Source organism: Salvelinus fontinalis, chromosome 9, assembly GCF_029448725.1.
Source record: "Salvelinus fontinalis isolate EN_2023a chromosome 9, ASM2944872v1, whole genome shotgun sequence".
In the NCBI taxonomy this organism is placed as follows: Eukaryota; Metazoa; Chordata; class Actinopteri; order Salmoniformes; family Salmonidae; genus Salvelinus; species Salvelinus fontinalis.
The window spans coordinates 12208913-12222057 of record NC_074673.1 but is presented as its reverse complement, the minus strand read 5'-3'; the positions used below and the strand labels follow the sequence as shown (position 1 = coordinate 12222057).

Sequence of the window (13145 nt, the reverse complement as noted above, 5' to 3'; positions counted from 1 at the left end):
GCATTGCAGCCGTGCGTAATTGGCCGACTCCAACCACGGTAAAGGAGGTGCAGTGGTCTTTAGGGTTTTCCAACTACTACTGGAGGTTTATCCGGGGTTTTGGGCAGGTGGCTGCTCCCATTACATCACTGCAGAAGGGGAGGCCGGTGCGTCTGGGGTGGTCGGCTGAGGCGGACAGAGCTTTTGGTCGCCTGAAGGCTCTGTTTACCTTGGCTCCCGTTCTGGCGCATCAGGATCCCTCTTTGGCATTCATAGTGGAGGTGGACGCGTCCGAGGCTGGGATTGGAGCCGTGCTCTCACAGGCCTAGGGTACGCCAGCGAAACTATGACATGGGGGATCGGGAGTTGTTGGCTGTCGTCAGAGCTCTGAAGGTGTGGAGACTTTGGCTTGAGGGGGCTCAACACCCCTTTCTCATCTGGACTGACCACCGTAATCTGGAGTACATCCGGGCGGCGAGGAGACTGAACCCTCGTCAGGCAAGGTGGGCTATGTTTTTCACCCGATTTAGGTTTACTATCTCATATAGAGGCAGACACACTGTCCCGACTGTATAACACTGTCGTCTCCTCCCTTTGCCCGGTTTCCCTACGGCCCTACAGACTGCGGAGGCCCTGTTTACTCACGTCTCCCGGCACTACGGGGTGCCTGAGGACATTGTTTCTGATCAGGGTCCCCAGTTCACGTCCAGGGTGTGGAAGGCATTCATGGAACGTTTGGGGGTCTCGGTCAGCCTTACCTCGGGTTTTCACCCCGAGAGTAATGGGCAGGTGGAGAGAATGAACCAGGATGTGGGTAGGTTTCTGCAGTCGTATTTCCAGGACCGGCCAGGGGAGTGGGCGAAGTATATCCCATGGGCAGAGATGGCCCAGAACTCACTCCGCCACTCCTCTACGAACCTGTCGCCCTTCGAGTGCGTGTGGGGTATCAGCCGGTCCTAATACCATGGCAGAGCCAGACCGAGGCTCCTGTGGTAGACGATTGGGTGAGGCACTCGAGGGAGACATGGGAGGCCGCCCACGGGTACCTTAAACGGGCCGAAGGGCGGCAGAAGGCAAGCACTGACCGCCACCGCAGCGAGCACCGGGGGACCGGGTCTGGCTCTCGACCCGAAACCTGTCCCTCCGCCTGCCCTGCCGGAAGCTGGGTCCGCGGTTTGTGGGGCCGTTTAAAGTCCTGAGGAGAATAAACGAGGTGTGTTATAGGTTACAGCTTCCCCCTTATTACCGTATTAACCCCTAATTTCATGTGTCTCTCCTCAGGCCGGTGTGGCTGGTCCGCTTCAAGAAGCTGAGGTGCGGGAGGTCCCTCCGCCCCCCCTGGACATCGAGGGGGCGCCAGCGTATGCAGTTCGGTCCATACTGGACTCGAGGCGTCGGGTGAGGGGCATTCAGTACCTCGTGGATTGGGAGGGGTACGGTCCGGAGGAGAGATGCTGGGTGCCGGTGGAGGACGTATTAGACCCATCTATGCTGAGGGAGTGTCACCGCCTCCATCCGGATCGCCCTGTGCCTCGTCCTCCGGGTCGTCCTAGAGGCGCTGCGAGAGGGGGGGGTACCGTCACGACTTCCATTGAAGGTTGTTCCTCTCCCTGTTCGGGCGGCGGTCGGCGTCACCGGCCCACTAGCCATCACCGATCCTTTTTTCCTTTTCTGTTTGTTTTGTTTTTGGTTCTTTCACACCGGGTTTCATTTGCCTTAATTTCTGTGTGTATAATTTACCCTGTTGCCTGCCTAGGTTTGTGCGGGATTATTTTCTTGTGATGTTGCTCAGTTAGGTTGTGCCCATTTTTTTTTCACGCATTTAATAGGAGTTTGTAATATTTAGGAGCTTTGTTTGTTCCTCCTTGCGTGAGTAACGGGTTTCTCTGTTGTTGAGGGCGTTTGCTTTTTTTGTATGTTGCATGTAGGTTGCATTTATATTTTTGTTCAGTATATATATTTACAACGGGTCTGCAACATTGCCAGACTAAACCCCTCTATGGGAGCTCCGTAGTGTGAGAGAGGCTGCAGTGTGACAGTGAAACCTAAACTGAAGTGACACTTAGTGGCTTGGCTGACGGTGAGGGAAAATGAGCTTTCCTTCCTGAGGAAAGGGGAACCTTTGAATAGGCAGATTGACAGGTTGACAAGTCTGAGGAGATGGAAAGCACTTGTAGTTCGTTATGGGGTCAGGAGCGGAGGGTGGCAGCTCTGCAGGGCGAGTCGCGCTGGCGGTTTGTCATTGGGTCATTGTGGCTCCCTGTCAAGTGTTTTGTGGTGGCACCTCCCTGTGATCACAGCCAAAGCAGCGGGGTCCTGATGGTTGGGCTAATAAAAAAAAAAAATCATGTTATTGTGTTTAGCCTCAAATGTTTAGCCTCAAATGGTGACGTCGAAACAAGCTTGGTGTTAATCACTTGACAGACTGGTTGTACCACTTCTTGGTATTTCCGCAGGTAACACTGTTACTTTTAAAGAAGTTTGATTTTAGCTCCCTTTACCTAAGGCATTCATTCCAATTAAAATAATTGGAAGTGTGAATTGGAGGTGTTGCAGATGTAGGATCTTAATTTGAGCCAGTTCTGTTACAGCAGGAAAATAATCCTGCAGCAACAGGAAATGTTAATTATTATGTGGATTATAATTCATGGATATTTTTAAGCCTCAAATGCACTGCACGTTTATAATGTTTTGCAACAGGGTGATCAAATCAAGATCCTATATCTGTAGGAATGGAGGTAGTTAGTGCTTAGGCGTACAGGTTGACAGAATTGATTTGAAACTTCTGTGTGATTTGAGTCCCTTCACTACTTTCTTTCAAAACGGTCCAAAAGTTAACAACTTCCTAATAATGCTTCTGTCTCCTCTATTTTTGTCTACTCTGAAATGAAACTGTCATTGTTATCTAAAACATTAGAATAGATTAGGCCCGCCTGTGCTTGAGCTGGATATGTTATCGCCTTCCTGCAACAATATAAGGTCAATCAGCTGATGTAATTGGAGCACATTTGCCCTCGGAGCCTGGACGCTGTCACCACATAAACAAGATAATTGTGCTTTAGTTGACCTGAAAGGCAGCAGCGGCTATTTCAATGGCCCAGCATGGTGTTGAAATCCGATAAACCTTTAAACAAGATGTGTGTGCTTTGTGTTTAATCTGATCTCTTGCTGGCTCACCTGCCTTCTCTTAGAAACGACACGATAACAGGCAGGATGTTGTCGTCATTATTTATAAAGGCCCCCATTAGGCTCTGCTCTTGACAGGTGGATGTGCCTTTAAAATATTCCTCTGGCTGGCAGTGGTGCAGTGGAATCAAAAACATATTTCATATCGCTCAGTAAACGCTCACAATTCACACTCCAAAAGAAATGTGTCTGTCTTCTTTTCCACCTTTTTGGTTTGCAAGGTGGTTGGTTTATATTCTCGTTATCTGCCGAGGGAGCATCAACTCCCCCATGCTGTAGATATTGCCAACTTGTGTACATCTACAAACTCAAAGAGCAAACACATGAGCAGGAGGCAATCAAAGAGAGATGTGCATAATTAGAAGGTTTGAGTTCTCCCATGCTTTACGTAACACATGTTAGCTTATCATGGTCTCATGAGAAGCCATCAGTGAATTACAGAGTGACTTACAGTACAGTCAGTGCATACATTTTTGTGCTGGTCCCCCGTGGGAATCAAACATACATCTTGTAATGAATAATGTGTAAATTGAGCAAGTTGAGGTGACTAAACTGCTTTGAGTAACCCTGGATTGTAAACTTTTATGGTCAAAACATATTGATACAACAGTAGCTAAGTTGGGGAGAGTCTGTCCAAAGTAAAACGCTGCTCTGCCTTCTTAACCTGTTTGGCGTGCAAGCCCGACGTCGGTACATTTATGACAACAGCCACTTCAAGTGCAGGGCGCGAAATTCAAAAGATATTTTTTTTAAATATTTAACTTTCACACATTATCAAGTCCAATACAGCATATGAAAGGTACACATATCATGAATCCAGCCAACATGTCCGATTTTTTAAATGTTTTACAGGGAAGACAAAATATGTAAATCTATTAGCTAACCACGTTAGCAAAAGATTCCACTTTTATTACTCCATCAGTTTTTGACTCCATCAGTAGCTATCACAAATTCGGCCAAATAAAGATATAAATAGCCACTAACCAAGAAACAACCTCATCAGATGACAGTCTGATAACATATTTATTGTATAGCATATGTTTTTTTCGAAAAATGTGCATATTTCAGGTATAAATCATAGTTTACATTGCAGCTACAATCAGAAATTGCACCGAAAGCAGCCATAATATTTACAGACACCAACGTCAAATACCTAATTACTCATCATAAAACATTTCTGAAAAATACATAGTGTACAGCAAATGAAAGACAGGCATCTTGTGATGCCAGACAATATTTCCGATTTTATAAGTGTTTTACAGCAAAAACAAAATGTAGCATTATATTAGCTTAGCACAATAGCCAGAAACACTTGGGCGCCGGCGACTACGACAGATATATGAAATAACATCATAAATTGGGTCTTACTTTTGCTGATCTTTCATCAGAATGTTGAACAAGGTGTCCTTTGTCCAGATGAGTCGTTGTTTGGATTCAGAATGGCAACTTTCTCTCTCCATTTAGCAAGCGTGCTAGCCGGGTTGCACGGATCTCTCCATGTAAACAAACGGAAGAGAACGGAAGACGGCAAAACTCCCGAAAAAATGTCAATAATCTGATGAAACTATATTGAAAAAACATACTTTACGATGATATGGTGACATGTATCAAATAAAATCAAAGCCGGAAATAATAGTCGCATATAACGTCAGCAAAACAAAAGGCAACCCCACTGTCCAAATTGCGTTCTTCAGAGTACGGGAAATTGGGTACGCGTCATTCCAAGAGGATTTATTCCATCCCAGATCGAGATAATCACCTCATTTCTTCTCTCACAGCCTTCTTGACACCCAGAGGAAGGTGTATGATGTGTATGTATACTAATAGGTCTTGTGCCCATGTATAGGCATGAAGAAGAACAGAGCATCGATTTCAGACGTGCCACTTCCTGGTCAGGAAAAGTGCTGCAGAATGAGTTCTGTTTCACTCAGAGAAATAATTCAAACGGTTTTAGAAACTAGAGTGTTTTCTATCCAATAGTAATAATAATATGCATATTGTACGAGCAAGAATTGAGTACGAGGCCGTTTGAAATGGACACATTTTATCAGGCTACTCAATACTGCCCCTTGCAGCCATAAGAAGTTAACAACACTATCAACAAGGTGGATCCTACAGGCCCTAGTTTTGTCGCACCTGGACTACTGTTCAGTTGTGTGGTCAGGTGCCACGAAGAGGGACTTAGGAAAATTACAATTGGCTCAGAACAGGGCAGCATGGCTGGCCCTTAAATGTACACGGGGAGCTAACATTAATGATATGCATGTCAATCTCTCCTGGCTCAAAGTGAAGGAGAGTGACTTCATCACTACTTGTTTTGGTAAGAAGTGTTGACAAGCTGAATTAAATCAAATCAAATCAAATTGTATTAGTCACATGCGCCGAATACAACAGCTGTAGACCTTACAATGTAATGCTTAGTTACGAGCCCCTAACCAATACCGCAGTTTAAAAAAAATATGGATAAGAATAAGAACAATTTTTAGGGCTGTTGCCATACCAGGCAGTACCGAGCAGTTGCCATACCAGGCAGTTGCCATACCAGGCAGTGATGCAACCAGTCAGAATGCTCTTGATGGTGCAGCTGTAGAACCTTTTGAGGATCTGAGGACCCATGCCAAATCTTTTCAGTCTCCTGAGGGGGAATAGGTTTTGTCGTGCCCACTTCACGACTGTTATGGTGTGTTTGGACCATGTTAGTTTGTTGGTAATGTGGACACCAATGAACTTGAAGCTCTCAAACTGCTCCACTGCGGCCCTGTCAATTAAAATGGGGGCATGCTCGGTCCTCTTTTTCCTGTAGTCCACATTCATCTCCTTTGTCTTGATCACGTTGAGGGAGAGGTTGTTGTCATCTCTGAACTCCTCCCTATAGGCTGTCTCGTTGTTGTCGGTGATCAGGCCTACCACTGTTGTATCGTTGACAAATTGAATGATGGTGTTGGAGTCGTGCCTGGCTGTGCAATCATGAGTGAACATGGAGTACAGGAGGAGGCTGAGCACGCACCCCTGTGTGGCCCCTGTGTTGAGGATCAGCGCGGCAGATGTGTTGTTACCTACCCTTACCACCTGGGGGCGGCTTGTCAGGAAGTCCAGGATCCAATAGCAGAGGGAGGTGTTTAATCCCAGGTGCTTAGCTTATTGATGAGCTTTGAGGGCATTATAGTGTTGAACGCTGAGCTGTAAATGAAAAGCATTCTCACATAGGTGTTCCTTTTGTCCAGGTGGGAAAGGGCAGCGTGGAGTGCAATAGAGACTGCATCATCTGTGGGTCTTTTGGGGCGGTATGCAAATTGGTGTGGCTCTAGGGTTTCTGGGATGATGTTGTTGATGTGAGCCATGACCAGCCTTTCAAAGCACTTCATGGCTACAGACGTGAGTGCTATGGGTCAGTAGTCATTTAGGCAGGTTACCTTAGCGTTCTTGGGCACAGGCACTGTGGTGGTCTGCTTAAAACATGTTGGTATTACAGACTCAGACAGGGAGAGGTTGAAAATGTCAGTGAAGACACTTGCTAGTTGGTCAGCGCATGCTCGCAGTACACGTCGTGGTACTCCGTCTGGCCCTGCGGCCTTGTGCATGTTGACCAGTCTAAGGGTCTTACTCACATCGGCTGCGGAGAGCGTGATCACACAGTCTTCCAGAACAGCTGGTGCTCTCATGCATGTTTCAGTGTTATTTACCTCGAAGCGAGCATAGAAGTAGTTTAGCTCGTCCGGTAAGCTCGTGTCACTGTGCAATCCTCGGCTGTGCTTCCCTTTGTAGTCTGTAATGGTTTGCAGGCCCTGCCACATCTGACGAGTGTCACAGTCGGTGTAGTACAACTTGATCTTATTCCAGTATTGATGGTTGTCCTTGTTTGATGGTTCGTCGGAGGGCATAGCGGGATATCTTATAAGCTTCCGGGATAGAGTCTCGCTCCTTGAAAAAGTGGAAGCTCTAGCCTTTAGCTCAGTGCGGATGCTGCCTGTAATCCATGGCTTCTGGTTGGGGTATGTACGTACGGTCACTGTGGGGACGACGTCATCGATGCACTTATTGATGAAGTCAATGACAGATGTGGTGTCCTCCTCAATGCCATTGGAGGAATCCCGGAATATATTCCAGTCTGTGCTAGCAAAACAGTCCTGTAGCTTAGCATCTGCTGCATCTGACCACTTTTTTATTGATCTAGTCACTGGTGATTCCTGCTTTAATTTTAGCTTGTAAGCAGGAATCAAGAGGATGGAATTATGGTCAGATTTACCAAATGGAGGGTGAGGGAGAGCTTTGTATGCATCTCTGTGTGTGGAGTATAGGTGGTCCAGAGTTCTTTTCCCTCTGGTTGCACATTTAACATGCTGATAGAAATTTGGTAAAGCTGATTTAAGTTTCCCTGCATTAAAGTCCCCGGCTACTAGGAACGTTGCCTCTGGGTTAGCGTTTTCTTGTTTGCTTATTTCGGAATACAGCTCATTCAATGCTATCTTAGTGCCAGCCTCTGACTGTGGTGGTATTTAAACAGCTACAAAGAATACGGATGAAAACTCTCTCGGTAGGTAGTGTGGTCTGCAGCTTATCATGAGAAACTCTACCTCAGACGAGCAATAACTCGAGGCTTCCTGAGATATCGTGCACCAGCTGTTGTTTACAAAAATACATAGGCCGCCGCCCCTTGTTTACATTTACATTTAAGTCATTTAGCAGACGCTCTTATCCAGAGCGACTTACAAATTGGTGCATTCACCTAATGACATCCAGTGGAACAGCCACTTTACAATAGTGCATCTAAATCTTTTAAGGGGGGGGGGGGGGGGCAGAAGGATTGCTTTATCCTATCCTAGGTATTCCTTGAAGAGGTGGGGGAGGATTGTCTTACTAGACGCCGCTGTTCTATCCTGCCGGTACATCGTATAACCAGCCAGCTGTATGTCTATATTGTCGTGGTTCAGCCACGACTCCATGAAGCATGAGATGTTACAGTTTTTAATGTCCCGTTGGTAGTTTAATCTTCCCAGTAACTCGTCCATTTTATTGTCCAAAGATTATATGTTTGCTAGCAGAATTGAGGGAAGTGGGGGTTTGTTCGATCGCCTCCAACTTCTCAGAAGACAGCCCGTTCTCCGGCCTCTCTTTCTCCGCCTCCTCTTCACGCAGATCACTGGGGTCGGGGTCTGTTCCCAAGGGAGCCATATATGCCTCGTCAGAGTCTTGAAAGAAGAAAATGGATTCTGCAAGTCCGTGGTGAGTAATTGCAGTCCTGATGTCTAGAAGTTATTTTCGGTCATTGGTTGGGTGCACATAAAACATCTGCCTTCTGCTCCGGCGCTCTGTCTTCTGCACCGAGCTGTTTGTTTAAACTACTACTATTCAACTCAGACACACATGCATACCCCGCAAAACATACCACGAGAGGTCTCTTCACAATCCCAAAGTCCAGAACAGACTATGGGAGGCGCACAGTACTACATAGAGCCATGACTAGATGGAACTCTATTCCACATCAGGTAACTGATGCACGCAGTAGAATCAGATTTAAAAAAAACTGATAAAAATACACCTTATTGAACAACGGGGACTGTGAAGAGACACACACAAAGGTTCAGACACACGGATATGCACACAAGCGCTAGCACATGCACTCTACATTGTAATATTGTTGTATGGTGGTATTATACTTTTTGTATGGTCAATATGTAGTGGTGCTATAATGTTATATGATGTACTGTTTTATCTTTTGTTTTATATGTAATTTAAGAGCCTTAATGTGTTTTGACCCCAGGAAGAGTAGCTGCAGCTAGGATCCCTAAGAAATACAGAAAATACATTCTCTGCCAACTGAGCCACACGGCGCCTTCATTTCTCTCTGACTTAATTTAGCATGTATAGAAAGTTAATGAAGGTCTGGCCAGCGTTCTGCCAACACAGGTTAGCTTATCATGGTCTCGTAGAGAACCAATCAGAGAATTGGAACATAAATGTTCCTCTCCTCTGACTTATCCCAATTTAGTACTTGTCTTAAACAAACTGATTGCAACTTTTTATGGCCGTTTGGAAACTAAATGGCCATTTTCATTTGTTTGAAATTGAAGGAGCCATTACAGAAAGCAGAGTCCACGACTGAGGCATTTAACAGCACAATTAAATTCCAACAGCTCACTATCTATTGAGCAATTAACCTTTGGTAAACCAATTATTATTTAACACTTGATGACAAAAGTGAGGTCCTGGAGGAGCCATGACCTGGTTTAATAGATAGTTCTCATGCAGCAGTAGAGGGAAATGTGAAGCCGTTTCAGTCAGCTGCTCTATTAGCTCAGCCTCACTGAAACTGAAACTTTGCCGACTCCTCACTGGCTAGTATTGATTAATTGTAGCTGAACCGCCGATCACACCGCCTGGGACGAAGAAAGAAGGGAGGGGGGGGGGGGGGGGTAGTAAAGTATACATGGATCTGATGATGAAAGATTAGCAAAGACAAGTGGTGGTGTACAGGGCGTTGCTGAGAGCTGAGAGCTAGGTAATAAAGGGGAGAGAGGGAAAATGGCCATGGGTCCTCGGTTGGTGCTGGTGCTAGACGATGGATGCTGCTTTCGGGAAAACCTTGAGACCCCAGTCGCATTTGATGTCTGTGAACCAGATGCTTTATTGTCTGGTGTGCCATTCCGTTGCTTAGCACTGCTCCTCTAGGTTGCCACGGCAACCAACGTAAAAAAATCTGAGAACCCTCTCTTTTCGTGGTCGTACTTCTTGTTGCTTGCTCCGTCATCTGGAATATTGACATGATCTCTGGCCTCACATAGATTTAAGCTGCTGCATGGCATTGTGTCATAAATGTATAATGCTTTTAACATCATCATAACACACTTTGTCATATGCAACGGCATTGTAAATGCCATTGTTGACTTGGAGTGACGTTGGAGTGCCATTTGTCATTGGAGATGTGACTCAAACCAGCTGGACAACGCCTCCATTCTATTTCCCCCACGGTACAAGGAAGACTTCAATCATAAATTTACCTCTGGCTAGTCTCAGGCAATATCATTACCTTTAGCCTGACAGCCCCCAAGCAATGGGAGCAACGAGCGGGAATGCAATAAGAGAATAGATTTGATCCCATAGAGCACGGAGCGTAGACAGTTCCCTGTGTTTTATTTCTTCCTCTAGTCTCTGTGATGAAATAGAGAAGAATGGCCGTGTTGAAGGGCTGGACCTACCTGCCGTAACGAACGGATCAAAACAAATAGATCTCTATACACCTAGAATTGCTCAAGGCAGGTCTGGAAATCAGATTCTGGTTATATAATCAAGAGCCAACCCAAACCCTTGCTAACTTTGACTTATTCTTACCAACAGAGAACCCCATCAAATGCAGCATTCTGTTTCTCTGTATAGTCTGTATGGTGTAAAAGTATTGTGTTTTGGTCCCAAAAATGCATGCCGAGAACAAGAATGAGCATGGGAAGAAAAGTGATTGTTTGTGTGAACAGCCAAAGAGAAGTGGTAACCAATCTGCTGTGTTTCTCCTTGTGTTGTTCCAGAGACTCTGATTGTTTGTGAGAACAGCCAAAGTTAAGCAGTGACTGGTTTTGACCCCTTGATTCGTTCTCAGATCGATAATGATAATGCAGGGTGATCAATAGTGTACCCCTAAGGACCACGTGCCGTTGTCTGCAGCAGCCTGTTTGAAATGCATTGTGTGTAGGACGTCCTCCGAAATATTGATATGAGTGCTCATTTCCTGTAGCACACTAGCGTCGCTAACACTTTGGTGACGAGAAATTAGATGTTAATGAAAAAGTCAGTGGGGCTTGTCAACTGTCGTCACGACCAAATGAGGCAGAAAGAAGGAAAACGAATAAAGCACACATTTCTCATCACAGGAATCTGAAGTCTAATCAGAATGTCTCAGAAATTACATGTAAGATTCTTTTATTTTATAGAGAGTTAGCACAGAGAAGTAATAAAACACTTTCGTCTGTCAACATCAACAGAAAATCGAATCAGAATATTAATGTGGAAACTGCCAAAGCTCCACATTTTTCTGTCAACACAAATAATATGAAATCTAATCCTGATGATTATACATGCTTTTATTACTTCATTTCATTATCTGTCTCCTTTTTCCCCAATACACAATTTTCATCACTCCTTAGTCTTCAGTGTTTCTGAATAATTTACCCTGCCTTTGGAAAGGTATTAGATGTGTTCAGGACCTGATACAGACAGTGTGAGATAACGTTCACAATTTTTTTTAGGACATAGTGTGTACGATACAGCAAATCCTAGGACTTTGCAGAACAAATGCACCTCTTCCCCATTAAAAAGTGCTCCTTCCCACCTTTCATCTCGTCGTCTTAATCTATTGTTAATTCCCAGGGTGCTACCACTGCCCCTCCGAGAACACAATTCAGCTGTTCTCTCTCCCAATTATCTGGTGGAAAAAACCTTGTCCTTCCCCGCTGAGTCCGCAAACCCCAGCATGCTTTTCTCTGCTCCTGACCCCGGCCCCAGCCACCAGACCTCCAAAACGAACCGCGCAGTACTCCGCCATCACATTTCTGGCGACTGTATTAGCATAAGCTCATTTGTACCTTATTAATTATGCATTGATGTCAACGTTTGTGTTGCCTGTAATGGTGACAAGGTCAAGGCGGTGGTTTAAAGATGTCAGAGACAATGGGAAGAAGAATTTCATAGGAATACCTAGGAGAAGCTAGGTGATATTCTAATTATCCCCACACATACACTGCTTTTACTCATACTTCTCGCTCTCTTTCTTTCTCTTCTCTGACTCTCTCGTTCTCTCTCATACACACACCACGGACATTCTGTTATTTTTCTCTCTCTGTATTCGCTTCAAGCTCCATGCACTCTCAGAGCTCCAAGCTCCATGCAGTCTCAGAGCTCCAAGCTCCATGCAATCTCAGAGCTCCAAGTTCCATGCAATCTCAGAGCTCCAAGCTCCATGCAGTCTCAGACCTCCAAGCTCCATGCAGTCTCAGAGCTCCAAGCTCCATGCAGTCTCAGAGCTCCAAGTTCCATGCAATCTCAGAGCTCCAAGCTCCATGCAGTCTCAGACCTCTAAGCTCCATGCAGTCTCAGAGCATTGGGAATTCTCTCAGCCCCGAGCCTCCAGACCATCATTATCGACCACCATCTGCCCGACCTGAGCATTTCATTGGCCTTCTCCTCTCCCCTCCACTCACCAGTCCCACAGAGGCCCCCTCTCACTCGCCCCGCTTCCAGATCTTGGCTCGCAGGCCTCCAACTACTGCCATCTTGGCACTCCACTGAGTGTCACATTTGGCCACTCCAGGCCACTCTTTACGCGCCATCATCCCTCCGTGGGAGTTTTTGCTACATGGACAAGCTGCATGTAAGCTACCCTAACAGAAACACTGGTTACTGACCCGTTCAAAGGAGGATTGTGAACACTGGACATTTCTTTTTGCTGGGAATTGACAGACAGTGGATGTTTCCCGTCTGCACCTGAAAAGGGAAGATGTTGGATGTAGCGGACCATTAGCTATTGTGAAGGAATTTACCAGAGGCTGGACTTTGAACACAGCCCTTCAATCAAGCTCTCAGCTAAAGAGAAAAATCACCTGAGGCAAAATATTCCATATTCACTGCATCTTTAGTGTCATTCTATTACAGCGCACTTTCTTCATTTCAGAAGGCTGAATGACTATGTGAATTGTGAAGAGGCAGACGTAGAGAATTATCCATGACTTGTATTAATGCTGTCTAAATGTCTTTCCGGGGACGTGGTGAAAGTCTGAAACTGACCTCCAACAATCGTACTTACTCTACAGATGTCAAAGTCAGTCACAGGTGGTGGTGTCTGTCTGGTGGCTCTCCAGACCTCATTATTAGGCTACAGCAAGCCTTAACTCTCCCTCCACCCCAAGCTTCAGTCATCGAGTGTATGTTGATGGCAGCGCTCAGTGGTCGGCTCACTATCAGGCCTGTCTTCCACTTTTTGTTCTCTAAGACTT

General features: G+C 45.6%; 1 protein-coding gene across 5 annotated transcripts in view; it reads left to right on the top strand.

The window, feature by feature from the left end:
• LOC129862075 (alpha-1,3-mannosyl-glycoprotein 4-beta-N-acetylglucosaminyltransferase C-like) overlaps positions 1–13145 on the top strand; it is a 198867-nt gene that overhangs the window by 131314 nt on the left and 54408 nt on the right. For 2 of the 5 annotated variants that reach the window (XM_055933420.1, XM_055933423.1), the window contains exon 4: positions 1261–1377. The exons of 1 other annotated variant lie outside the window; for it this stretch is intronic. Coding sequence is in view for 1 of the 4 variants with exons in the window: in XM_055933419.1 (XP_055789394.1) it covers positions 8194–8388 (195 nt within the window). In the remaining 3 variants the exon portion in view is untranslated. Of the gene's footprint in view, positions 1–1260; positions 2333–8028; positions 8389–13145 lie in introns of those variants that run through there. 2 more of the 5 variants (XR_008760719.1, XM_055933419.1) reach the window with 2 other exon arrangements.